The sequence below is a fragment of the Alosa pseudoharengus genome, unplaced genomic scaffold (assembly GCF_046254945.1).
Source record: "Alosa pseudoharengus isolate Yale_2024_CS ecotype anadromous, Long Island Sound unplaced genomic scaffold, YU_APseudo_1.1 YU_APseudo_1.1_scf_2, whole genome shotgun sequence".
Classification (NCBI taxonomy): Eukaryota; Metazoa; Chordata; class Actinopteri; order Clupeiformes; family Clupeidae; genus Alosa; species Alosa pseudoharengus.
The window spans coordinates 37,293,159-37,318,829 of record NW_027468663.1 but is presented as its reverse complement, the minus strand read 5'-3'; the positions used below and the strand labels follow the sequence as shown (position 1 = coordinate 37,318,829).

At 41.7% G+C, this 25,671-nt stretch overlaps 1 protein-coding gene across 1 annotated transcript; it reads left to right on the top strand.

The window, feature by feature from the left end:
• The first annotated feature begins 1,325 nt into the window (after nucleotides 1-1,325).
• Nucleotides 1,326-23,399, top strand: cdh10a (cadherin 10, type 2a (T2-cadherin)). Its single transcript, XM_076293254.1, has 13 exons — nucleotides 1,326-1,471; nucleotides 4,596-4,710; nucleotides 4,817-5,113; nucleotides 9,348-9,642; nucleotides 15,222-15,341; nucleotides 15,755-15,922; nucleotides 16,058-16,245; nucleotides 18,164-18,417; nucleotides 19,462-19,598; nucleotides 19,844-19,965; nucleotides 20,061-20,169; nucleotides 20,331-20,582; nucleotides 22,918-23,399. Exons 1-13 carry the CDS (start codon nucleotides 1,326-1,328, stop codon nucleotides 23,397-23,399), a joined length of 2,685 nt encoding a protein of 894 aa, XP_076149369.1.
• Nucleotides 23,400-25,671: the final 2,272 nt, after the last annotated feature.

Here is a 25,671-nt window from a genome sequence, read left to right as displayed (position 1 = left end):
CAGTCACTGTCTCTCCCCTCCGAGACTTACCCAGGCTTTTACTGTACAAATACTGGGACAAACATTGCAATCTGTTAACACAGTGCACAGCTGAAGCTTTAGCGAGACGACTGCACCTTTCTGCTAGAAAGCCTCTGCCCACGGTGGGATTAGGTTCAGTACAGCATCTAGAGGAGTGAGCAGCGCAGTCTGGTGCTGTCTCAAAGCGCACTGAGGTGAGAGCTGTTCACTGCTTTTTTCCTACAAGCATCATCACCTCTGTGTGGATAATCATATTATCCACTAGTAACTTCCAGATCAATCAATATATGAACTTTGTCTATAATATGTCTTGATTTAAGGCTATTTTGTCATCTTCTTAGATAGCAGATATGTGCCCTCAGATTATTTATCCATGCTACCACTGCATCATTTTTAAGATCACCACCTCTTATGTTATTTTTTGTACCATGTCCAAGTGTTTTACAAGTATGAGTAATCATATTATGGCAGTAATGTTCTACACAAATTAAAGTACACACACACACACACACCCTCAGCCTGTGTCATATGTATAATTGCCTTTCAACATGGAGATGAATCACTAGATAAACTCCCTGTGCCCCCATTCAGGGCCACAATCACACTTTGCCTTCTGAATAGTGGGATCTCAAGCAAGGCAATTTGCTTCATAATGAGATAAAAGTCGGTGACAATCAATTTATTTTTGGCAGTGGTGTAATGTGATATTAATATCAGACTCTTAAGCTGCTGTAAAAGGGCCAAGGGGGTACCACATTAAATAGATGTCTGTTGCTGAATGTAATGGAAGAGCACAGTATTAAACACCATCAGTGCAGCTGGGCAAAGGACAGACAGCTGCAATTAAAAAAGAGCAGGGAAATAGGCTTTATGTGGATGCGCTGTTGAGGGGACTGTGTCTCATGGCACCATTTTGTGACATTTATTCTCTTACAAAAGACTCACAAAACACTGTTTATCATGTCAATGTGTCTTCCAATTTCGAGTCAACTCAAGCAGACCAAACATGCTACCTCCCCTTCCTTCCAAGTACAGAGGAAAGACCTGAACCATTAAAACCCTGTAACGACACAAAACAACAACAAAAAAATCAAACTCTGGAACCTGTTCGGGTTTAATTATCTTATATTCAAATGACTGCCTTGATTCTGTAAACCTGCTGGAATCAAAGGGCCTCCTGTGGGTAAGCCATCAACATGCAGTGCATCTGATCTGTATCAAAGTTTCAAAACAAAGAGGACATGGCATGAATATTTCAGAGGAGAGGCCAGCTGTGAAAGCCATCCTATGTGAGAGGTGGAGAGATGGATGGACAGAGGCTGAGGGTGGAGCGCGGTGGTGGTGGGGGTTGCTGGGCAGAGCAGGCGGCAACGCAGCTCTTGAGCTCCACCAAGTGGACATTTGGATGCCGCAAGGGCCTGAGCTCTGCCAAAGGAACTGGCAGGCGAACGTGTGGGCTCAGAGGGAGATTAAACACCTATCTCACGACTGATGATGTTTGGCTACTGGGCAGACACCTGACGCACTGTGCGTGGGTACTTCTAACTGCTTTAGAGAGAGTGTAGGGTGTGGGCTGTATCACAATGTTGCATGTGTTCAATGTGTCCCTAGAGTGTTTGAGTTTTGTTTTGCATCAGATTTTTATCATAAAGACTTTGGGCTTTAATTTGAATTGAAGAGAAAATCACTCAATGTGTTGTGCATGAACTGAAGCCATTGTGTGGTGTGTGTGGGAGCATTCAGCTGACTAACCAATGTTTGTGCACAGGATCTTGCTCAGGGCATGACATTTACCAATAGATTTTGCCTCATTATTATAGCTTTAGTTACTGTAGACGTTAGACTTTGCCCGCCATTTCAATTAGGGCCCTGCCACTTAGTAGACCTATGATGGCAAATGGCTTATGGTTTCAAAAAGAATGTCAAATATGTAGTTAAATAATGTTTTAAAAATGTGTCTCTAAAGCTGTTTATAACTTAGAATAACCTTAAGGACAAGCATTTAGTGGGATTAAAAGCAGAACTTCCAGTGTCATACTCAATTTGTCTCAAGTAAGTGAGTCTGTGGTTTCACACTACACACTAAACTCACTGACTTCTTGCCATCAGAAATTCATTAGCTGTCAGGTATCTCCAGCGTGCAGTTCTGCTTGCTATGCACCATGCATCCTGGATTAATATCCACTATGCTAATGATATTCCTGGAAAGGCTTGAAATGATAATTGAAACGTTCAATCATAATAACAATCAAACTGGATTAATTGTTACAATAGAGAGTTGACTCTGCAGCCTGGAGGCATGACGCTGAATTAACAATGATGTCAACAACACTATTAAGCACTAGGCATATTATTTAAAAGCAATGGTAATAGGTGCATATTTCCCTGACTTTGAACACATAATAATAATCCAATCTGCATTTCAGTTTGTGTGTTGTTGTAGCAAACAGGAAGACCTGACTGCTTCAGAGCCACATGCATGCAATGTATAAGTATAAGTATATATACTCTTTTGATCCCGTGAGGGAAATTTGGTCTCTGCATTTATCCCAATCCGTGAATTAGTGAAACACACTCAGCACACAGTGAGGCAGAGACACACTAATCCCGGCGCAGTGAGCTGCCTGCAACAACAGCGGCGCTTGGGGAGCAGTGAGGGGTTAGGTGCCTTGCTCAAAGGCACTTCAGCCGTGCCTACTGGTCGGGGTTCGAACTGGCAACCCTCCAGTTACAAGTCCGAAGCGCTAACCAAGGCCACGGCTGCCCCATGTGTGCAATATATAGGGGCAAGCACAAGGGGATGTAGCAACAATCAAAACCAGGGACAACAAGCATAATTTACACAATGTTCTGAGTGTATTAACACAGCTATATTACCAAACTTTTTTTTTTTTCATTTTCCACATTTTCATTTTCAAAGTCACAATCTGCAATCTGTTTTTGCCATTGCAGGGGCTACATTTCACCCTCATATCTAACCCCTTTTGCTAAGTAATATCTCAGTATGCTGTCTTCACTCTGGTGCATGCTGTTGCCTTCCCCATGTCAGATGATACAAAGTAGGGCTGTCAATCGATTAATCTAAATTAAATGTAAATATTTAAATTCAAATGAATCATTGAATAATCAGCATTAGTGACATTAAAGTTCAAAAACTTTTATTATTATTTTTACTGTTCAAATAATGGCCATAATAAGAAGTTTTTTTTTCACATACAAGGAATTTCATGCCACAGATATAACCTAGGGGACACAATAAAAATAAATGAACACTGCTCTAGTTGCTGCAGTCACTTTAGAAGTCATTGATAATCACTGTTTATCAGGCGGCTTTTAAACATTCCGTCTATCAGGACATCCGAGTTCGAACCCGAGTTTGCAAACCTCCCAGTTTACCTGTCTGAATATAAAACTTCATAAACCTGTGGTACTGCAAGCAGCAAGGGGAGTTATGCACTAAGGTGAAGAAACTGCAGTTTAAGGAAATGAATGCTGACAAACAAATCAAATATCCAAATAAATAGCATTCAGTATACAGCATTTGTGTTTTAAGCCTATATTTCACAGAGCTACGAAAAATAGATTCTCGGTCTTTCTCAGAAAAAAATGTGGAAGAGCCTGGTGGGCTTTTTCTAACATATTTAACATACTGTATATGCTGGGACAAAGACAGCAGTGCTTAACACAGTGTCATATTCACAATGTAGCTTCAGCCCCTAGACATATCACATAGATATATAATCAAATAAATGATCAAAACTGTGTTTATGCACATTGAAGCTGTCCCAGGCGGTGTTGTTGGCTATGAAGCTTAATTGAAACTCTGGGAATGAGTCAAAGATGGGTCAAAGGTCAAAGAGTGATATAGTGAACAGACATGATTATTCCAACAGGTTTTGAATCACTTCCACACAAATACAGACATTTCTGATGATTAAGCTGTGCCAGAGAGTGTGTGGACATTACACAGATACATTTAAAGTAGTGGCCTTCACGGCATAGCTCAGGGCTGATCTGTTTATGAATAGCTTGGAGAACAAAATGGGCGAGTTGATTGGATGGACTACCAACATATACTCTCCTTTTGGTGTCAGCTGCAGCATTCAGGAAGTACCTGATTGTACCTAGTGGTCGAAACGTTGTATCTATTAAATCAGCAAAGCAAAGACGACAGTGGGCAGATATGTTTTTCTTTTTCCTTTGTTACGGTCAGTATATGGCACCTGTTGCAATGGATAGATGTGTGTGCATTCCTACATTAGGCCTTCAGCATTCACCTATGGAGAAAAACTCTGGGTTAAAAAGACACATTTTACTAGTTCTCAAATTTGAATATTTGTTCTATGTATGCCATTGGATGAGGACTAATTGGAAGTTTTATCTGCATCAATCAAGGCAGAACTCAACATCTGTGCACTTGTGACGCACTGTTACATCTCAGGCCATGTGACAAAGGGCTAATCATAGAGGATTCATACAGTTATGGTTAGGATGTCATACAGTTAAGTTAAGGATGACAAATTTCAACAAAAATGCCTTTTATGTGTGCCTGCTCTCTGAACTCCCCACCATAGTCTGGCCAGCGAGAGGCCACTAATCGCTGTATCTGTGTGGCTGATAGATCTTGACAAGAAACTGTTCCCCTTCATCAGGAGTTCATGTTTCTCTACTCTGATTTCCTCTGCAGAGGTTCGAGGGGGAGATCAAAGCGCGGACCACAATGTCAGATTCCCCTGTGCTGCCCACCCCTCCTCTGTTTCCGGCCTCTCCCTGTGAGCAGCCTCGCCCTCATTAGATCATCCAGCGGGGCTCCAACGCAAAGGCGGACAGGCGGATATATCTCTTTCTCTCTGGTGGATTGATTGATGTAATGATGAATCGCTTCCTCCCTCTGCTCTCCCTGCTCCTCATCTCCCACCTGAGCAGCCCGGCACGACTGACGCCTCGCGGCGGCGATGGGGGAAGCAGGAAGCTGGCCACTGGGGCGGTCAGAGGCGAGGGAGTGCTGCACAGGTCCAAGAGGGGATGGATGTGGAACCAGTTCTACTTGATGGAGGAGTACACGGCGAATGAATACCAATATGTTGGCAAGGTGAGGCAAAAGTGAGGCATGTGGAGATTTCATTGAGAAGATATGTGGAGTATGTACAGTATGTAGTGTGTGGGCTGAATGTACAGTACACTACTGTGGGCATGTAGCCTATACATGCATGTATGCATTGCATGCATTATCCTTGGGCACGTTCTAGTGTGGAGCACACAAGCACACAAGGGGGCAGATGCATGTATGTTAGAGAGTGCAGTCTAAATAATGAAAGTTCACGCCGTGGCCTCTTTTACTTACCATGAATGTACTAAAGCGGAGGCTGATCAACTATAATAAAGGATACAAGGAGGTTTATTTGTCACATACATAGCAATACTAACGTAAAGCATGTAGTGAAATTTCGTTTGGTGTTCAGCTTTTTCTGTGCAAGTGTGAAGAAAGAAAGATCACGAAATATTTTAATAAATAGCAAGAGAGAATAAAAAGTGCAGTGTGTGTACAGTCCATGTGCAAGTGTGTAAGAAAACAAAACAAAAAAAAGTTTCAGGATACGGATTGCTTGAGGATAGAAGCTCCTCCTCAGTCTCTCTGTTCTGGTCTTGTAGCAGCAGAGACGTTTGCCTGACCTCAGTCTTTTGAAAAGTCATAAAAGTAAAGGGATGCCACCTTGCTCTAACTAAAATGTGTAAACCAATTCAATAGTGGAGCAAGTTTTAACATACAGGTAAGAAACTAAAGTGAAAACTGACATATAAAGACAAACTAAAGTAATGGTTGTTTTTACAGATGAGCTAAACTGGTGCTCAGAATATTCTCTTACTCTAAAGCTCTCTTAGATCTACTAAACACCTGGGTTTAAAAGACATCACATGTTCTATGGCGCTAACACATTAGTACTGTACTGTATATCTGTCCCAAGGTCATAGTATGATGTATGATACTTTTTCTGTAGTGTTGCATAGTCCCAACCAAATCAACGCCTTTTCCCCTGAGTAATGGGGGTTAGACGTATGACTTATCTCGTCAACTATGGGGGTTAGACATATGGCTCAGTTCTGCATGAGGTAGTTTGACATCCTATTTTCGATTTGGTCTCCATCTCCCTATACTCTATGGTATCATCAAAGGGATGCAAAGCAGAGCAAATATGAATTACACAGTCACTGAGGCTTAAGTATTTTCAAAGAGTGATAAGCAGAGAGGGTTACGGAGAAAGAGTTGATAGGACCGGCGAGGCAGGCAGGGAGGCAAGCGGAGAATACCAGTTTTGACAAGCATTAACATTCCCAGGACCAGGTGGCCAGACCCAGCAGAAATGGATGTCAGGCCTGTGTGGTCAGACTGCATCTTAATAGCATTCTCTCCCTCAATATTCTCATTCGGTACACAGTTTCCATGCTTTGAGTCAAGCCTTCCTTTACAAACCATATTTTCAGATACTAATTCATCACACTGATGGTTCTAGGTCTACGGTTTGTGATATGCAGTAGAGTTTCTCCATCTCAGTTAATGGCTCTGTGATACAGTGAGATGGCTAACACATTTGATGAATGAGTCTCCAAGTCTTACCTGTCATGAATTAATCATTGTTTACCCTCAACCACTGAGGATGTCAACTAAATCCAAATTAATTGGATAGACTACTTTCATTTTCTTAATTGGCTTGTTTAGAGACTGTTGACAAGCGCTAAAAACCCATCGAAGTCACACCAACCAAGATGTGTGACAAAATTAAAATAGAACAAATTGTGAGGGATCAAGTGTCATTTAGTGTCATCTCTTGATGGCTGCTATACTGACATGTAAAGAGATGAGATGAGGTTTTCACATGCTGATAAGACCAGTGCATCATTCTCCAGAGTTGATGTTGATGACAGCGGCTCCACCTTACTCTGATGCTTTCCCTACACCAAGGGGCCCATACTGCTCGGAGAGATGTACAGTACAGCTGTGCCAGGGACTCTGCTTCTTCTTTTGCGATCGTTTTCTTTTATATTATAGGATGATTTTGTCAGGGGTTAGAGTTATCATTTACGCAGCATCAAGTTGTCAGTGTGTAATATCCACAATGGCCTATTTATGTTAGAAGTTTATGTCAAGTCTGATGGCGTGTGTAAGTATTTCCAAAATAATTTTTCTCTCATGCCAAATGTTGACGAACTGTCGACATTTCAGTGGCACACAATTTCCAGCCAATTTTCAGCTAACCTGACAGCCACCCTGATGTTTAAAGCCAAGAACCATATTACTCGGTATCTGTACAGCTTTAAGGGTCATAAATCACCACTACAGCATTTTAGGCCATATGCACATTCCACAGCAATATGATTACATAAGATTGGATGCAAATATTGTAGGTAAACATTAAACATTAAGGTGCACCAAGTCCACACATTTAAAAGGATGAAAATATAGTTGAAAACACTCAATCAGTTCATGAAAATGATTGGATTGTTTCACCGGAGCACCTCATGTAAATAAACCAAGCTTTATATTAGCTTTATTTATAGGTACCTGGTCGCAGATTCGTCCGTTTAACTCAAGTTCAAATAGAAATGCACCACTTTGTTGTTTAATAAAGCTTTACAACACGATATATTTCATTACATTACATTTGGCTGACGCATATATATATATAAATATATATATATATATATATATATATATATATATAATGTAGAACTATTTATATATTGTAATGAATTTAGTCATAAAGTGCATCAATGTTTTAAATATGTTTAAATAAGTCTTTACAGCTAGTACAGTGACCTTGAATTTTGACCTTTGACCTCCAAAATCACATCAGTGTTACATCAAGTCCAAATAAACAGTAGTACTAAATTTGAAGCATGTGCCTAAAGGCATTATTTAGATAGTGTTTAGTTTAGTCAAGTAAGATAATAGACCAATGGTAAATTCTGCTACCCTTATCGGTCAGCTCAACCGTTTGGTAGAGGCTCATAAAATAAGATGGGCGGGTCATTTAAAAAAAAAAAATGGGTAACACTTTACTTGACAGTATCGACATAAGAGTGACATGACACTGTCACGAACACATGACACTGTCCTGACACATGAAACCTAACCCTAACCTCTAACCCTAATCCTAACCCCAACCCTAACCCTAACCATAACTCTAAACCTAACCTTAACCCTAACTTGTTATGACAAAAACTGAATGTCACTTAATAACAGAAGTGTTTATGATTTATTTATGACATGTTCATGATAGTGTCATGTCACTCTTATGTCGACACTGTCAAGTAAAGTGTAACCAAAAAAGGTTATTACAGCTAGATTTGGAAAAGCAAGAAACATAATTTTTTCATTGTTTTGTTCTGGGTGGGACCTATACAGCTGATATAAGTTTTTATTGCTAGTACCATGATGCATAACACAACTTTAAAATCCTTTATGAAGGTGCTGAGAATGCTTTAAGGAGCAATTTACCAACATTACTTTGCCTGAAGGAGATTAAAAAGGAAAACTCATTCCTGATTAACCACTTACAATTATGTGGGAAATAATGGCATGTAGCCAGGGCTTTTCTAGCCTGGAAAAATCCAAACTCATTCACCAAGTGAATTTTGGGAAACTATTGCAACACATGCATCGTGATGGGCACTAACTTTGAAATCTTTGGTCCAGCCTTACCAATCAAATTGATCAGAGATTCCTAACACCACTTCCTACTTCGCCTAAACTTTACAAACTGACAATAAACAGCATCAACTGTCAGGAAACAATGTACTGTATGTGGATCTACCTTTGCTGTAAATACATTTTTGCATTTGTCCGACTACATATTTTGAAGTCTGTAGGTGTTGCTGCTACTGTTTATCATAATAAGTTTTAGTTTCATCTTCCCCTCTTGTTGCTGATTGGACTGACATTTTTCTTGTCTGAGGGAAACGGTTATGAACTATGGTGTTCCTATGGTGTTCCAGTCACATTGTGCATGTCATGGCATGAAAGCGCACAGGAATTACTCTATCAATGACACCAAAACAAAACTCATTTATGAGACAAGCAGGGTCTCATAAATGTGTCAAAAAATGTTTGATCAGATGATAAGCAGTTACATTTAGACATAGCAGCATATCTGGTGTGGAGCATGCTGTCTTGAATCACTCCTCTTGTCTCCTCCTAGACTCTAGACTCACTGTTGAATTATGAGCTATTATTGCTACGCCCTGTCCACTTCAGTTTCTACGTTCTTGCAAAGCAAATGTTCTGCTATACTAGTATTTACACACCAATGCATGCCTTCTCTACCCAGCTACAATCCAACATGGACAGACTCGATGGCACTGTGCGCTACGTTCTCACCGGAGAAGGAGCGGGGACTATATTTCAGATAGATGAAAAAACTGGTGATCTCCACGCCATCAGGAAGTTGGACAGGGAAGAAAAGGCCAATTACACGCTGCAAGTTACAGCTGTCAACTCAAGGACAAACCGGCCTCTAGAGCCACAGACCGAATTCATTATCAAAATCCATGATATCAATGACAATGAGCCAAAGTTTGCCAAGGCCACCTACACGGCCAGCGTCCCTGAGATGACGGCTGTCGGTAAGTGCGTCTTTTTCTCTTTATCTTTCTGTCTTTACGATGGCATTTTTTTGGGCTGTGAACAGGAACATTTTTGGCTGCCACCAGAGGCTCTGCAAGGTCAACCCTAGTTTCATGGTTTTGGCTTTGAGATTTTCATTTTTTGACAGGCCTTGTGAAGCGTGAGGGGGGTGTTAAAGGGAGACGTGCAGAGTACTGTAGGGTGTGAGGCTTTCACACCAGCATTTATTCTGGTGGTTATTTCAGGTCAATGTCCTGCCATTGTTATGGATTATTTCTCCTTGATATTTTACTTGTATAGATGGAGACAGTTTTCGTCTGTATACTAGTCTGAGCCCAGGAGAAGGAGAAAAGCACACACTTCTGTTTTGTTCATAGTATTCCACACATCTGTGAGGACCTTGAAGCTCCATGGCTGAAGCTTTAGTCAAGCAAAATTACATAATAACATGCGACATTATGTCATCAATATCTTGTAATCAAGTAATCCACAGGAAAGACAGGAAAGAAAATGATATCCTTTTTTCATTTACGCCCCTGTGCCTATAACCAGGTGGACTGCAAAGCGGCATCATAACTTCAACTGCTTCAAAATTGGGTGTTGATTGATTTCTTTTTGTGGTCTAGACATAGCACAGTTCTAAAAAATCTACAGAACACTTTTAGTGAGGTCTCTGCTGGGGGGGGGGGGGGCTCTTTGTGGCAGTGTAGGTGCTTTGTTTGATGCAGGCACTGGGCTAGATGTTTTTGTAATTGCTTTATTCTTTGGAACCAGGCAGATTCAGCCCAGCTCATTAGTATTCCTCCTGATGGCCAAAAGGAAAAGAGACAGAAAAGAGAAGAAACCGCAACAAGAGGTTCTTACGCGAGCATTGCCAAATCTAATCCTAGAGATACAGACTAGGCTATAAATAGGACAGGGAGACAGCGTTTGTAGCCTGTTCACCTGGCTGTGTGTGGGGACCTGAACCGCTCCTCACTCTAGTGAGTTTTCCATCCGTGTTTAACAAGAGGTATTTCCAGTGGACTATATAGCCTATCCAATTCCTGTGCCACAGCAGCCTCTGATTTCGGCAGTATGTCTGAGTGCCTCTCTGGATGAAAAATGAACAAGAACAAAATCACAGTCATCTGAATGCTGTTACCTCCACTACTGCTCTGCCTACCCTGCATAATAGGCACGCATTTATGTATGAATATTTATTTTCCATTTGCACAAGCACTCAAAAAAGCACCCTGTTTCTAGAACATTCACACACTGGTGCTCGGAGGCTCTGTCTTTTTGGATCCCCATCACATTTCCTCTCTATTTTACATCTCATTCTAATTCCAAGCTCATCAATCATGACAATCAGACAAAATCATAGGGGAGAGGCTAAGCACTGACTTCCAAGTCTGTCACATGGTGGCATGACTAAAAATACTGATGATAGATACCCCATGCATATTTAAAAAGTCTCATGCTGTTTCCTGGCAATATAATAAAGATAACTCTGACTGCTCTAACTCAACTCAAAACACTGTGCCAGGCGTCTCCATGTGAGCTCACCTAGGAGAGAAACTAATTATGTTCTTTTACTATGATGGCTATTTATTTTTCTGTCAAGACTTTGTCCTTGAATAGGAACATGCTTCCCCAAACTTTTTTGAGGAGCCCTGGAGGTGTCATTGCGAGATTTATTTATTCGGTATCAAGAGAATGTTTTACTAAAATGTGTGCTTGTTTTCCTAAAACCTGTGCTCATTCTACTAAATCATGTGTTCATTTTCTGAAATCATGTGCTCAGTTACGTTTTTTTTTTCCTTCGTGTTTTATTCCCAGAAACTATGCCAGCACAACAGACTGACTTGGGCCACTGCTCCCCACATATAAGTTTCCCCTTGATCATTAAATCAGAAGGCAGTCTAAACACAGTAGGCTACAGTAGACAACAAGCTACAATATTCACAAAATCCAACTCTAAGAACTGGATTAATGGCTCAACATTGTGTGCAGCTGGCTGTCTGGAGGAGTGCATAGGGACCGTCTACAAAGTGCAGCACAGAGATTGGCCGCAGTCCGTCTCTTTTAATCTGTAAAAATCACTTAGTCCTTTATGTCTTAACAACAATGTTTGATTTCTGATTTATTGATCAAGGAGAATGTACTTGTATAATGTGTGAATAGCCAAGCGTTGTAGGTGCACCGAACTATCTGTTGGGCTCTACTAGTTCCTGTGAATTAAATGTGGGATCGAAATAATTAAAACGACCACACCAATAGATGTAAACAAGAGCACAATTTAGTAAAAGATGCGCACAATAGTAAAATGAGTGCATGATTTAGTAAAATGAGTGCATGATTTTGTGCATGATTTAGTAAAATGAGTGCATGATTTAGTAAAATGGGTGCATGTTCCCAGGGTTGGGTAGTAACGGATTACATGTAATCTGGATTACGTAATCAGATTACAAAAATCAAGTAACTATAATCAGCCCAGATTACAATAAAAAAATTGTGTAATCAGATTACAGTTACATTGTTGGGGATTACCTGATTACATTTTATCATGCAAGCAATGCAAGTTTTTAATGATAGCCTAGTTATCTTTTAATTTGACAAGCTTCTGGCTTGCCAGTTCGATCCCCGACCAGTAGAAAAAATGTGGGCAGGGGAAGTGGTTGAGCACTGCTCTCCCATGCCCACATCCACGGCTGAAGTGCCCTTTAGTAAGGCACCTAACCCCTCATTGATCCCCGAGCGCCGTTGTAGCAGACAGCTCACTGCTCCAGGTTGGTGTGTGCTTCACCTCACTGTGTGCTCATTGTGTGCTTCACCTCACTGTGTATTCACTGTGCTTCACTAATTCGCGGATTGGGAGACCAAATTTCCCTCACAGGATCAAAAGAGTATCTATATTTACTTACTAACTTATTTACTATTGGGGCAGGTCTCTCGGCACACTGCCTGATCTTTTCCTCCTAATCTTAATGTAGCCTCTTGTTTTAGTGTTACCGTTTACTTTGAGAAAGTCACCCTGGTTGAAAAAGTCCCCCTGGTTGAAAAACATCCCAAAGGAATCATTTTCTCACCCCCACAATTGAAATGGACATGGTGTCATTCAATCTCAGGCCATGTCCCTGGGTCAAAAAAATCAAGCGAAAGCTAAATTCATTGTCCAGGTGTGCCCTTATAAAGGTTAAGCTGAGTTGTGCATGTTTGGAGAATAGTGATCCATGATCACATCCATGATGACTAAGTGATCAATTTTGGGATGGGGAAAATTTCAACCACCAAAATACCACCCCCAAAGTGGAGAATAGCTAGAAATGTATTAGTTTTGGGTGTTTTTCAGACAATGGGACCTGGTGACCTCAAAGTAAATGGTAACACGAAGACCCCGTTTACACGAGCATGTGTATTTTTATAAACGAAGACATTTCCCTACGTTTGAGCCTTTCATTTAGACGCAAATGGAGAATTCGCCCCGTTAAACGGTTATCCAAAAAAACTCCGGCCAAAGTGTTTTTTTGGGAAAACTCCGTTTATGCGTTTGGTTCTAAACTGTGGTAAACGGAGTTTTGGGCAGCCAACGTCATAGTATGCAACAGAAGTACACCAAATGTGCGACCAATGTTTACATTTACATGTTCTCACGTGCGACTTTTCAGGGTTCTGATTGGTTAATGTGAGCTTGAGGCTATCGTTAGACTGCCACTGTGGTTTGGCGTGCTCATGACAGCATGTATGTACACGGGTTCGTGTAAACACATAAAAAAAAAAAAACGGTCTCGTGTACATGCAGTTTTATTTGCAAACGTAGATGGCCAGATATTCGTTTAGGAAAATACCCTGCTTCGTGTAAACGTAGTCTAAAACAAGGGGCTACATTAAGATTTTTGGAGGAAAAGATCAGTTAATTCACACAGGAATGCTTTACTCAAAGCAAAGAGATTTCTTAGATGTAATGAAATAATAAACAGAAAAATAGAATGAGAATTCTTTCATCAATTCAGTGGTGGTGTCTTTTACTTAAGGGACATATTTATTGAAGTAATCTAAAAGTAATCCTAAAGTAATCAGATTACGTTACATGTTTTTGGTAATCCTGATTACGTTACTGATTACAAAAATTGCCATGTAATTTGTAGTCAGTAATGGATTACATTTCAAAGTAATCTGACCCAACCCTGCATGTTCCTAACCTGACTCCGCCAGATGGGAACTTTTCATTGAAGAACTTTTGGGAAGGGGCGGACATACTGGTTAGCTGATTGGATAAACCATCTGTCTATCACCACCTTTGTTGGTTATCGACGGGCCAAATCAACCAATTAGATGAACAAAGTAGGCCTATTCTTCTAATGCCGTTTAACATACAATTAAGTTAGGTAACGTGACAAACGTTAAGATGTTTTAACTTACCATTTATGAACCTAATCAATGACAATTCCCATCAAGTTTTCACGGTAGGCCCTACACTTCTGAAGATAGTATATTCCTCCATTATGAACTGGAATCAGCAGTGGAGGATGTCTGTGTCGTTCATTCCTCCCAGCTGCATGGCTGAGACTCATAGCTTCACAGTTTACCCAGGAATACTTTCTAATTTGAATAAAACTTGCGCAATAGCTATGCTCATCTCTGTGGATGCCGTCATGTTGTTCGTTGCGTCACACCTCAACCCGCCTCAAAGCCAACGCTGATTGGACGTTCGTTTGGTGAACTGCTCCAAATTTTCTTTAACGGAAAGTATCCAGACTGATCTGCGAGTGAAACCCTGAAGCTCGCGAGATCAGGATGGTCTCACGAGGCTAGCATGTTCCATCAATATACAAAAAGTCTTGCTACGACACCTCCTGGGCTCCGTATATTTCTTATTTTAAAAGTAAATGATACTAAAAGTGAGGATCTGTAAACTTTACGGAATCTTTACAGAAAAAAGATTTTTTTTGTCTCTATTTCATCTCTTCTCGAGAGCAGTTACACATAGTTGTGATGACTGTCTGCACCCCCTGTAGTCTTTGCAGTGGCACTGCACTGACTGTTGAAAAGCTGTGAGGTGATTCATTATAATCACTCATACCTGGGGCAGGAGTGGGGCCATGTATGCCCAAAGACACACTTACACACCCTCAGACATTAACACACACACACACGCAGACACACACACACGCAGACACACACGCAGACACACACACACACACACACACACACACACACACACAGAGATGCCAACACACTGACACGTGCATCTAATCTCAACACTCACACACTCACTGTGCATTCACACACTCCTCCATACATGCTTACATTACTCCTATAGTCCAACCTCACAGTCATTGTTGCCATTATTTACCATTTAGCTTACACCCTCTAAACAATCATATGGACTAATCGTGAGGTGATTTTTGACATTTTCTTGTTGAAGCCTCACTTGTTTGGTGCGTTCCATTCCAGTTTCATTAATGTTGCAGTCTGCACGAGCCTGGTCTGTGGCAGTGCCATGGTTGTGTGTTTACACTGTGAGATGAACTGGAGAGGGGGACGCAATGAATAATCTGTTCATTTAGTTTCACATTTGCCTTAAAATCTCCAGGTACGCCAGTCATGCAAGTCACTGCCACAGACGCTGACGACTCCTCGTACGGCAACAGTGCCAAGCTGGTGTACAGCATCCTCCAAGGTCAGCCCTACTTCTCCGTGGAGCCAGACTCAGGTGGGTGTGCAGGACATATGGAGCCAGACGGGCCCACCACTGACATGTGTCCCTGAGGCCCTTGCTGTGCTGACAAGGAGGCATGAGCAGGAGCACAGATCTGACAGTGACGTTTCTCATCCCACCCAAGCCTCGAGCTTCTGACAATGAATGTGACTCTCTAAGACTCGCTAGGGAGCTAGTGTGTGAAACATCATACTGTATGGCGCTAACTAGATAAAGTAGATATGTGTTCCATCTCTTTAACTTATGCAAATCCTTCTCAAGTACATTCTGTTTTTTTCTCTCCGAATTTAATGTTGAAACTACATTCTTACATGACTGTGTTAAGGTCACTCAGCACATACAGAATATGGCCAACATGTTTGTGTTTTCCTGGTGTACTCATTTTGTATGTTGCATTTAATCGTTAGGGTGGATCAAAATAGCTTTACCCAATATGGACCGGGAGGTAAGGGAGAAGTACCAGGTGGTCATCCAGGCCAAAGATATGGCAGGGCAAATGGGAGGCCTCTCTGGGACTACCACAGTCAACATCACCCTGACTGATGTCAATGACAGTCCACCAAGATTCTCATCCAGTAAGTTTTAGCATACCTACCTATGAGTATTTACACTAGAACATACAACGTTACTGACAACCAGACAATAAGCAGACACACTTATTTAGAATCATCACCATGGAACATGATTGTTTTTTGGTTCTTTGTTTGAAGGTTCTTACCATCTCAGCATTCTGGAATCAACTGAGGTAGGCTCCATGGTGGGACGGATAAAAGCCAAAGACGGCGATGCAGGAGAGAATGCTGAGATGGAGTACAGCATTATAGATGGGGATGGGAGGGAGTTCTTCAGTATCCTCACAGACAGCATGACTCAGGAGGGGATCATCATGGTGAAAAAGGTGAGCTGGCACTGCACACCCATATTGCTCATCATGATGCATCATCAACAGGTACTTGGTACTATGTAAACAGAGTATCCATCAGCCCAAGTCAGTGATATATACCTACAAAAAGCAAATCCTCTATCATACATATCCAGATATGAGGTACACTTTTATTTGAGGCTGAATCAATGCCAGGCAATCATTGTGAGTTTCTAGGTCAACATGAGCTCAGATGGATCATCTGAAAATGAAACAGAACATTACCAAATAAAACAATAAAAGCCATCACACGCGACAGTCAAACGCGACAGTGGAATTTTGTTAATTGCTGTACTACACACACTACTAGCGATACCTTCACCCATCGATTCAGTTGACATTGACCATACAGCTGTTTTCTATTATGACGCATCAAAGTTTCCCTGAAAAATAGAAAGGGGCCGATTAGAGTGATGCGACGGCCGCCATTCCACTTGCCTTATGCGTTGCCCCATTCACTTCAATAGATTCTATTAAATTTTGCCGGTCGCCTGCCATAAATTGTCGTCGCGTCGCTGGCCGTCAGGGACAGATCATGGCTTGTGCCAAGTGTGCACGTGTACAGGGGCCCTGAGCCAATGGGGGCCCTCGGATTTAAAAAAAAAAATTCCATGAATTTAGGCTAGATTATGCCTAAATTCCGGGGCTTCTGTCTGTTAATTTACGGCACAACTGAATATTGTTATGAAACCGCGGACCGAAAGAAAAATAAACTTGTAAATGTAAAAAATAAATGTTTTCCTGATCAATAAATACTTCTTGGTTCATAAAATATAGAGGCATAACATTAGGTGTAAGTGGTAAGCTATGAGTGCTCATTCAATGTGTATGCGTGTTTGCGAAAGTGAAACTGATAAACTGAACCACTCATGGGTAGGTGAATGAAGTGGATTCCTGCAATGTTCATGAAAACAACATAGCGATTGGATAGCCTAATAAATCGCGACTTGTTGGCCTAACAGTAGCCTAGCTTATATCGTAGCAAATAGCCTATGGTGATGCCGATGACAGATAGGCCTACATTTATTTCACTCGTCTCGCTGGAGTGAGCCACATAATGTGGGCTGTTGCGCAAAGAAATTAATTAGGGATATGATCTGCATCTCCATTTACCAAATGCTAGAGTTTTGCTAACTTCTCCACTGTTAACGTGAAATGTCTCCATGCAAGGTAGTGTCAAGCAGCGTCACCTGAGTCAGACAGAAAACGGGCCCTACTTGCTCTGTTAAGTTTGTATGCCCCTTCTAAACTGCGTTAAAAGGGTGTATTTAACCGCCAGAATAAAAAAAAAAAAAAAAGATTTTGTGCACAGGAGGCAATATCTGTTTAATCCGTCCCTGCTGGCCGTGTGTGTAGGCCTTAACAACTTGTTCTTCTTTTAAATGTGCTAGTTTTATCAAACATACTGTACAATAACTACCACATTTTATGGACATCATGTATAGGCTACTGTATACTCAGTGGTTAAAGTGGGATTTGACAGGTGGGGGGACCCTAAAATCCAGTGTCGGTACAACGGGGGAAAAAGACTCAACGTTGACGTGGTGTAGCAATACTTTTTGGACAAGAATAGCTAGCTTCTTGGTCACCTCTGTAAACTCGAAAAATGAACTCACCATTTCATTTAACAATGTCATTGCACTATATCGTTGGTATGAAAGAATATATTTATTATTTATTTATCTGAGATGGCGGAACTGCATCCAGGTTGTACTGTATTGTGTCCCCATAGACACCTTAATCAGGATTGAGGTGGTGTTATATTGTGTCCCCATAGACACCTTAATCAGAATTGAGGTTGTGTTATATTGTGTCCCCATAGACACCTTAATCAGTATTGAGGTTGTACTGTATGTTGGATTTTGCCTGAAAGTCTGCTGTCCTATCCCTTCAGAAACTGGATTATGAGCGGCAGAGAGTCTACACTGTGAAGGTTGAGGTAAACAACACCAAGCTGGACTCGCGCTACTCCTCGTTCGGGCCCTTCAGGGACACGGCCACTGTTAAGATCACGGCCCAGGACGTGGACGAGCCGCCGGTGTTCAGCGTGTCCCCATATGTTGTGGAGGTTCGGGAGGACACTGCCAGAGGCAACACCATTGGGAAGGTCACAGCCTGGGACCCAGACAGTCCTCACCACCCAGTGAGGTGAGTGGCCGTCTGAAAAGATTGGAGAGTGCTTAAAGATGAACAAAATACAGACAAATTAACAACCCCCCAACCCCCCCTCCCCCCCCCCCCAGTTGTATAGTACTTCTACCAGGCAATGGAACAAAAAGTTGGAATACTCTCAACAAAAGAAAGATAGAGAAGAGCCATGTATCTATCTACTTGTGTAGATAGTCACTGCAGCAATCATGGCTAATGCAAAAATGACAAATATTGCTTTCACGATCCATTACATTGTGGCATTATCAGAAATATGTAAAATGCAAGACACAGACATAAAATCTTCCTTTGAGAACATCTACCACATAAACAGCATGACAGAGAGTGCTCGACTCAGATTCCATCTTAGCAGTTTTATCTTGTAATATTCTTGTCCAGTGTTTTATTTGATTATAGCCTATCCAGACACTGACTATTTAGACATAGTAATATATATGCCATGCTCATTTCAGATGAGAAATAGCCGGCTGTATACAGAAGGTATTAAACAGTTTTTAAAGCAGAGATTGTTCACCTCCACCTGTTACTAAAACTAAACTTAAAAAAAAAACCTAGACCTCCAGAATTAAATAAACTAAGTGCAATTGTGTGGGCTCAGCTAAACAGTACAACACAGAACATAATGAGTTTGTAACAAACCTAAAAAATCAGCAATTTTCTTAACAGTAGTGCTCACCAGATAGCTCAAGGTTACTGCCTATGTAGAACTAACAAATTACTCCACTTTATTGGTAATATCTTGCCTTGCAAATTCAATTTTCTTAATTAAAGCAACACTGGCATAAAGGCTTTTCAGGGCATAAGAAGTCACGACAATAAAGCTCACAGAGGTTCACGTGTAGCTGGAGCGCCCCCTGTCTACAGCTGACTGTAGTACCTCTGATGAGAGTGAGTTGAGTTTTCCCTGATTAAACCTCCTCATTGCTGCATTAAAGGTCACTTTTCTTGAAGCAGCCCCACACATTTGCAGCCTACAGAGTGTTGAAGGAAATCACAGTGCATTATGTTCTTTCTTTTAAACAGGTACTCCATTGACCACCATACAAATCGAGACAAACTCTTCTACATAGACCCAATTGATGGATCAATCACAACGCTGCAGCCATTGGACCGAGAGCTATCGAAATGGCACAATATCTCAGTGCTTGCCACTGAAATAAGTGAGTTTTTTTCACTCACGCAACTCACTGAACTGCTCCAGGAACACGAGCATAGAGGGTAGCAGCAAATTGAAATAAATGTAGGGTTGCAGAGGGTAATGGCATGTGAAATGCTGCCTCTCAGCCAACATCCAGAAATGTTAACATGAGTCAAAACAACTTCTTTGGTATTTTTCAAATATCCCAATAGCACATTATCAGGAATTGGTTGACGACTAACTAGCCTCTGTGTGCTGAACTTTCAGATAACCCACACCAAATGAGCCGTGTGCCTGTTCTCATTAAGGTCCTGGATGTCAATGACAACGCCCCAGAATTTGCCATGTATTATGAGACATTTGTTTGTGAAAATGTCAAAGCTGGGCAGGTACAGCGACATTCATTTATTCCCTGTTTAGTTCTGTTGAGGATGTTAATGAAACTTGTACACATATTCAACATGATGTTTCTCTTTTGTTGTAGCTTATACAGACTATAAGTGCCACAGACACAGATGAGCCTCTTTTTGGACACAAGTTTGTGTTCAGTTTAAGTTCCAACAATCCAAATTTTACAATACTTGATAATGAAGGTAAATGACATTTCACCTCAAATAAATGTTCATGTTACAAAGAAATAGACAAATATACATTTGAATATACATCCTTTTAAGTGTTTACTTACGATTTGAATTTCCACAATCTTATGAAGTCCTTTTAATCTCACACCCTCTTGCTCCCTGTTCCCCATCAGACAACACCGCCCGGATCTTGACCCGGCGGAGCGGGTTCAATCGGCACGAAGTGAGCGCCTACTACCTGCCCGTGGTCATCTCGGACAACGACTTCCCTGTGCAGAGCAGCACCAGCACACTGACCATCCGCGTGTGCAGCTGTGACGGCGACGGGAACCTGCGCTCCTGCAGTGTGGAGGCGCTACTCCTGTCGGCTGGCCTGAGCACAGGAGCGCTGGTGGCCATCTTGCTCTGCGTCATCCTTCTCCTCAGTGAGTGCGGGTGGCCTGCAGCCCATACCATTGACTGTATACTGTGTCCATCTCTATACAGGGTTCCCATTCTAAGTGAAATGTATAATTCCATGACCCTTTCCCTGAAAAAAAAAAAACTGAATTTCCATGACCAACTATATAATGAAGGATACAATATACCGACCAAATATTTCAATGTTGTGTAGCGTTCAAGAATCTTTTACTTTTTCAGAGCGAGAGATGAAAAAATGGGCATTGAATAAACAAAGTTGGACTAACCACACCTACTCAAGCAAGCAGTAAAGCTAATAACCAGATATACACCAATTCTAAGTGGAAATATATTTGTATTAATGGGGAACTATGCAGTTTTCTTAGCTTAATTTACCTTAACTGAACAGATTCGGAGTCATTGGAATGGTTATATGACTTTTGTCGGGTTGAATGGTGGCTGTCTCGTTTCCCCCTTGTGCCTGTGAGCGGAAAAAACAGCCCTGCAACTTTGGTCCGGTGGGCCGTTGGCCTCAGAGTCAGAAAGTCTTGTGGTCTCGCAATTTAACAAATTGCTTTACAACACAGCACTACGTACACATACATGCCAGGCACTGGGTAGAAAAAGGTAGCGATGGAGTTTCTCATTTGTCATGGCAGAGCCGGCGGCGAAAAGAGGCAGAAAGCGAGTAAACCGTTGTCGGAGGAACAGGGAAAGAGGAAACGGCAGACTAACCGAGCGAGGTGTGTCGTAAAATGTATACTCTGAAGCTGTAGGGGGAGCTCTGTAGAGAAAACAGTGAAGAAATGGCCAAAACTGCATAGGGCCCCTTTAATGTATTTTGGCAAGTAGATTTTAAACTGCTACAACAAAAATCTCTGATATTCCATGACTTTGCCCCCAAAATGAGAAAATTCCCTGACTTTCCATGTCTGGAAGAAATCCCATGACCCGTGGGAACCCTATCTATATACAGTCAATGAACCACACACTAGAGATGGGGGAGCTAGCAGTCTTATAGCAGCTTTCCTATTGATGGCTAGGTAGCTTTAACTTGGGTCACGTGTAGCACTCTGAGCCAGTCATATAAATTCTTCGACATCAGCTAACTTCAGCTTAGCATAAATGATTCTCATTCACTACATGGAGAGGAACTGTGACTTGCCTCACAAACTATCATTAGCTAAAGTGCCAGACCCACTGCCATTATGCTTTCACTAGAAGATTGAAATATCCTTTTTCAGATTATCTCAGACCACACCTCTTCTCTTCTTCTTCCCACCTTCTTGACAGACTCCTCTGCATACTGGCAACGGGGTTTGGGTGGGCATTTAGCCTCTCCAGACATATAGACCTCTGAAGTTCGCCTACTAACTTCTAACTTAACTAGAACTTAACTTAACTACTAACTTATAACTATCTATTGCAAGGTACCTCAAGTAGCAAAAATCAAACTTCGGTGTCTTAACATACTTAAGATCACGTACCCACTGGAGGCAAATGTCAAAAATTAATGGGGCAAAAAAAGTGCATTGTAGACTTCTTCGTCCCCACAAGAGTTTAACAGGTGCTATTATTCAAAATCCATGCTATTTTCCCATAGGAACAATCTCAAGTACTCCATCTTCTTATATGGGCAAAGATGGCAGTTTTTTTGTAGGCGAACTTCAGAGGTTTATTCTAATGCCATTTTCTGGAAAACGTCAGTTGGTTGTTCCGGGTCTCAGGAGTCCCGGTCAGGTATCATCACTTGGATGATTCCATCACTCCCTTTGCAAAGGTGGAAAACTCAGAAAGTAAAAGCCCTAACATACACCTGTTCTACCTGTACACTTAAAACAGAGGATTTCACTTATTAACCGATCTAATAGAAGAGTTGTGCCAATTAAAATCAGCTGGTCTAGTGAATGGTGATTGGTATATGGTAGGACTTTCACTTCCTGGCTGATTATGCTGCAGAATGGGTTCATCACCTGACTGATATCCTTAACAGTAAAACATGACTCATTACACTAGTTCTGTACACTGGTGCCTATTGATATCCACAAAAGGAATTTAGTTCAATTGCATGCTTAGTCTGATTTGTCCAATTTGTACAATTTTTCAAATACGAAACAGTACAATGGTGTTTTCTCATGTCAGTTTCAAGATGGCCATGAGGTAAAATCATGATAGAAAAATGAGTGAGAAAAATGAAAAATTATAAAAATTGATTGAGTGAGTGAGTGGACTGAGTTCCTAAAATTGCAGACAGACAGATGGGGGAACCCAGACCCACTCAATCCACCATTATGTGCTTGTATACCCACCTTCTTGAGGAATGTTGAAATCTGAAGGTTTTCTGTTTCTGACGCCCCACAGTGATTGTGGTTCTGTTTTCTGCGCTGAAGAGGCAGAGAAGAAAGGAGCCCCTGATCATCTCCAAAGAGGACGTGCGAGACAACGTGGTCAGCTACAACGACGAGGGCGGCGGAGAGGAGGACACGCAGGCCTTCGACATCGGCACGCTGCGCCACCCCGAGGCCGTGGAAAGCAACAAGCAGCGGCGAGACATCATCCCCGAGATCCTGTTCCCCTACCACCGCCCGTCGCCCACCCCGGACTGCGCTGACGCCAGGGACTTCATCAACTGCAGGCTGCAGGAGAACGACAGCGACCCCTCGGCCCCGCCATACGACTCTCTGGCCACGTACGCCTATGAGGGGACCGGCTCCGCCGCCGAGTCTCTGAGCTCCCTCGGCTCCAGCCTCACCGAGGGGGACCATGACTATGAGTACCTGAGCAGCTGGGGCCCTCAGTTTAAAAAGCTCGCTGATATGTACATAGCAAAGGACAAGGCCTAAATGCGCATGGCAGCCCCACCCCTGCTTCAGCTCATGGTTGACTTTAGCAGTGACTCTGAACACACACACACACACACACACACACACACACACACACACACATATGAGTGCGATTGCGTTCACTATTGTATTGTTTTCATCTCTTTATTTACCTTTAAGACATTCCGTTGCCATTCGTATCACGTGCAGGCCAGCTCTTGTGTTGAGGTGTGTGTTACAGCAGTGTTGTGCTGGGCGCAGTGGTGGTTGTCCGTGATTGTTCAGCAGTCTGCAAATGTGCTCTGAAATCTCTGTGCAATGACAACGGCTGATGGAGGTTTTGATACTCTAGTAATGTGGTCTACTGAGAGAGAATTATTCTTTTTTATTTTTGGTTCATGTGAAGGCTTTTGCATTTTGAAAAGGTGTCATGCTGTGAAGTCAAATGAACTGTAAAACACATCCGGACAGATGTCACACATCTTTAATGTCACATGTTTTGGTGTATGTATGGAGGGTCTTTGTGTTTTCTACACACATTTTTATGTATATTAAGTTTATTTTTGTAATAAAAAATGGAAATCCACAACCCTCTTACTTGCAGGTGATTATCAAGCTACTTAATTCAACAACTCAATATCACTTTTTTCTATATGGTTAAGTGGATGCCAATAGCAAAAGTTTAGATGTGAAATCAAGAGAATATATTAGTATATGGTGTGAAAATAGGGGGGCTTCAAGAACATGAAACAAAACAGCATATTTAACTATTTCAATGACTTCTAATGAAATATCATGTTCTGATTACCTTTGTATGAGCGCCACATATGCAGCTACTCTCACCATTAAAGTAATCTGTAGACTCACAATAAAATTCCATTTGAATTTTAGATATAAAAAAGAAACACTGAAAAGTTCAGAGTGTTTAGGTTGCCAACGTCAAAGCTCAGCAGGAGACAGAAGGCAGACTGATCTTGGTGATGAAACTGAATCTGTGCGCATGAGGGGGATTTTCTGGGAGGGTGTTGAACACTGAAATCATTTGCCAAATGTCCTCCCTTGACTAGTGTTAGCTACAGTAATTCATTGTATAACCAAAAGCTGAGGAGAGAGAGGGGCAGGGGGATGAGAATGGGGGAAGGATGTTGAAGACTGACGTGGTTATGTTGTGCACTGTCTGGAAACTTCAAAGATGAGGCTCATATGTCAAAATGGGCATTATTTAGTGGGCCTAAAATATTATGCTTATGATATTGGAGAGAATATGGGACTATCAGTTCATGAATCCTTTTGGAGGAATATGAATATTTAGAGGATTTGTACATGGGTGCAAGAAGGGATTGGCTACCTGAGGAGATTAAGGGACATATAAGTAAAAAGTAAAGATCAGGAAGGCTTCCAGGGGGACTTGGTACACATGATTAGTTTCATGGGAAATCCAACAGTATGCATGGTATATCTAAGAAATTTGATTAACTTTGAGCTTTGTCATTGCTGTTCCTTAATCTGAGAGAAAGTAACATCATACTGCACAGCACCACTGAAACATCATTAACTAGATGTACCGCAAAGTGGTAGAAAATATGACTGCCGCTTAGTCCTGCACATTCTCTCCGCAAAAATAAATCACGCTTGTCAATTTGTCTCCATCTCCTACTCCATCTCCTACTCTTGCAACTTTTGTGTATGAAAATGAGTGTGTGCGTGTGTGCATTTGCTTTTGTGTAGGCTATATGTGTGCTTCTCTGTGTGTGTGTTTTTTCGTTTGTAAGTGTGTGTGTGGGGGTAATGGTGTGTCTGTGTGTGTCTGCTTGCCTACATTTATGTGTGTGTGTTTGTGTGTGTTCACTTGTGAGTCGGTGTGTGTGGGGGTAATGGTGTGTGTGTGTGTGTGTGTGTCTGTGTGTGTATGTGTTTGTTAATGTGTGTGTGCGTGCGGGTGTGTTTCTGCATTGTGATTATGTGTGTGTGTGTGTGTGCGTGCCTGTGTGTGTGTGTATGCGCGTGAGTCTGTGCGTGCGTGCCTGTGTGTGTGTGTGCATGTGCATGTGTGTGTATGTGTGTCTGTATGTATGTGTGTGTGTGTCTTTATGTATGTGTGCAGGGATTAAAGTGAAAAAAAATCGTTTGACTGAACTTTTTTCAGGCCATAAGTCATACGTTGTTCATATCTACCTATAGAGATAGCACCCCTTTTGCGGTCGCGACCTATTGGTTTTTAATGTACAAAAAGATGCAAACAGCAAAGTAAAGGGAGTATTCGCCTTATTCACACAGCGGCCATTGTTTAAAC

Bases quoted from the DNA above. Each gene is read 5' to 3' on its own strand.
- cdh10a (XM_076293254.1), top strand. From the start codon at position 1,326: ATGGATGGACAGAGGCTGAGGGTGGAGCGCGGTGGTGGTGGGGGTTGC. The intron at 18,418-19,461 runs GTGAGTGGCCGT...TCTTTTAAACAG, and splicing joins AGTCCTCACCACCCAGTGAG to GTACTCCATTGACCACCATA. The intron at 20,170-20,330 runs GTAAATGACATT...GTTCCCCATCAG, and splicing joins TACAATACTTGATAATGAAG to ACAACACCGCCCGGATCTTG.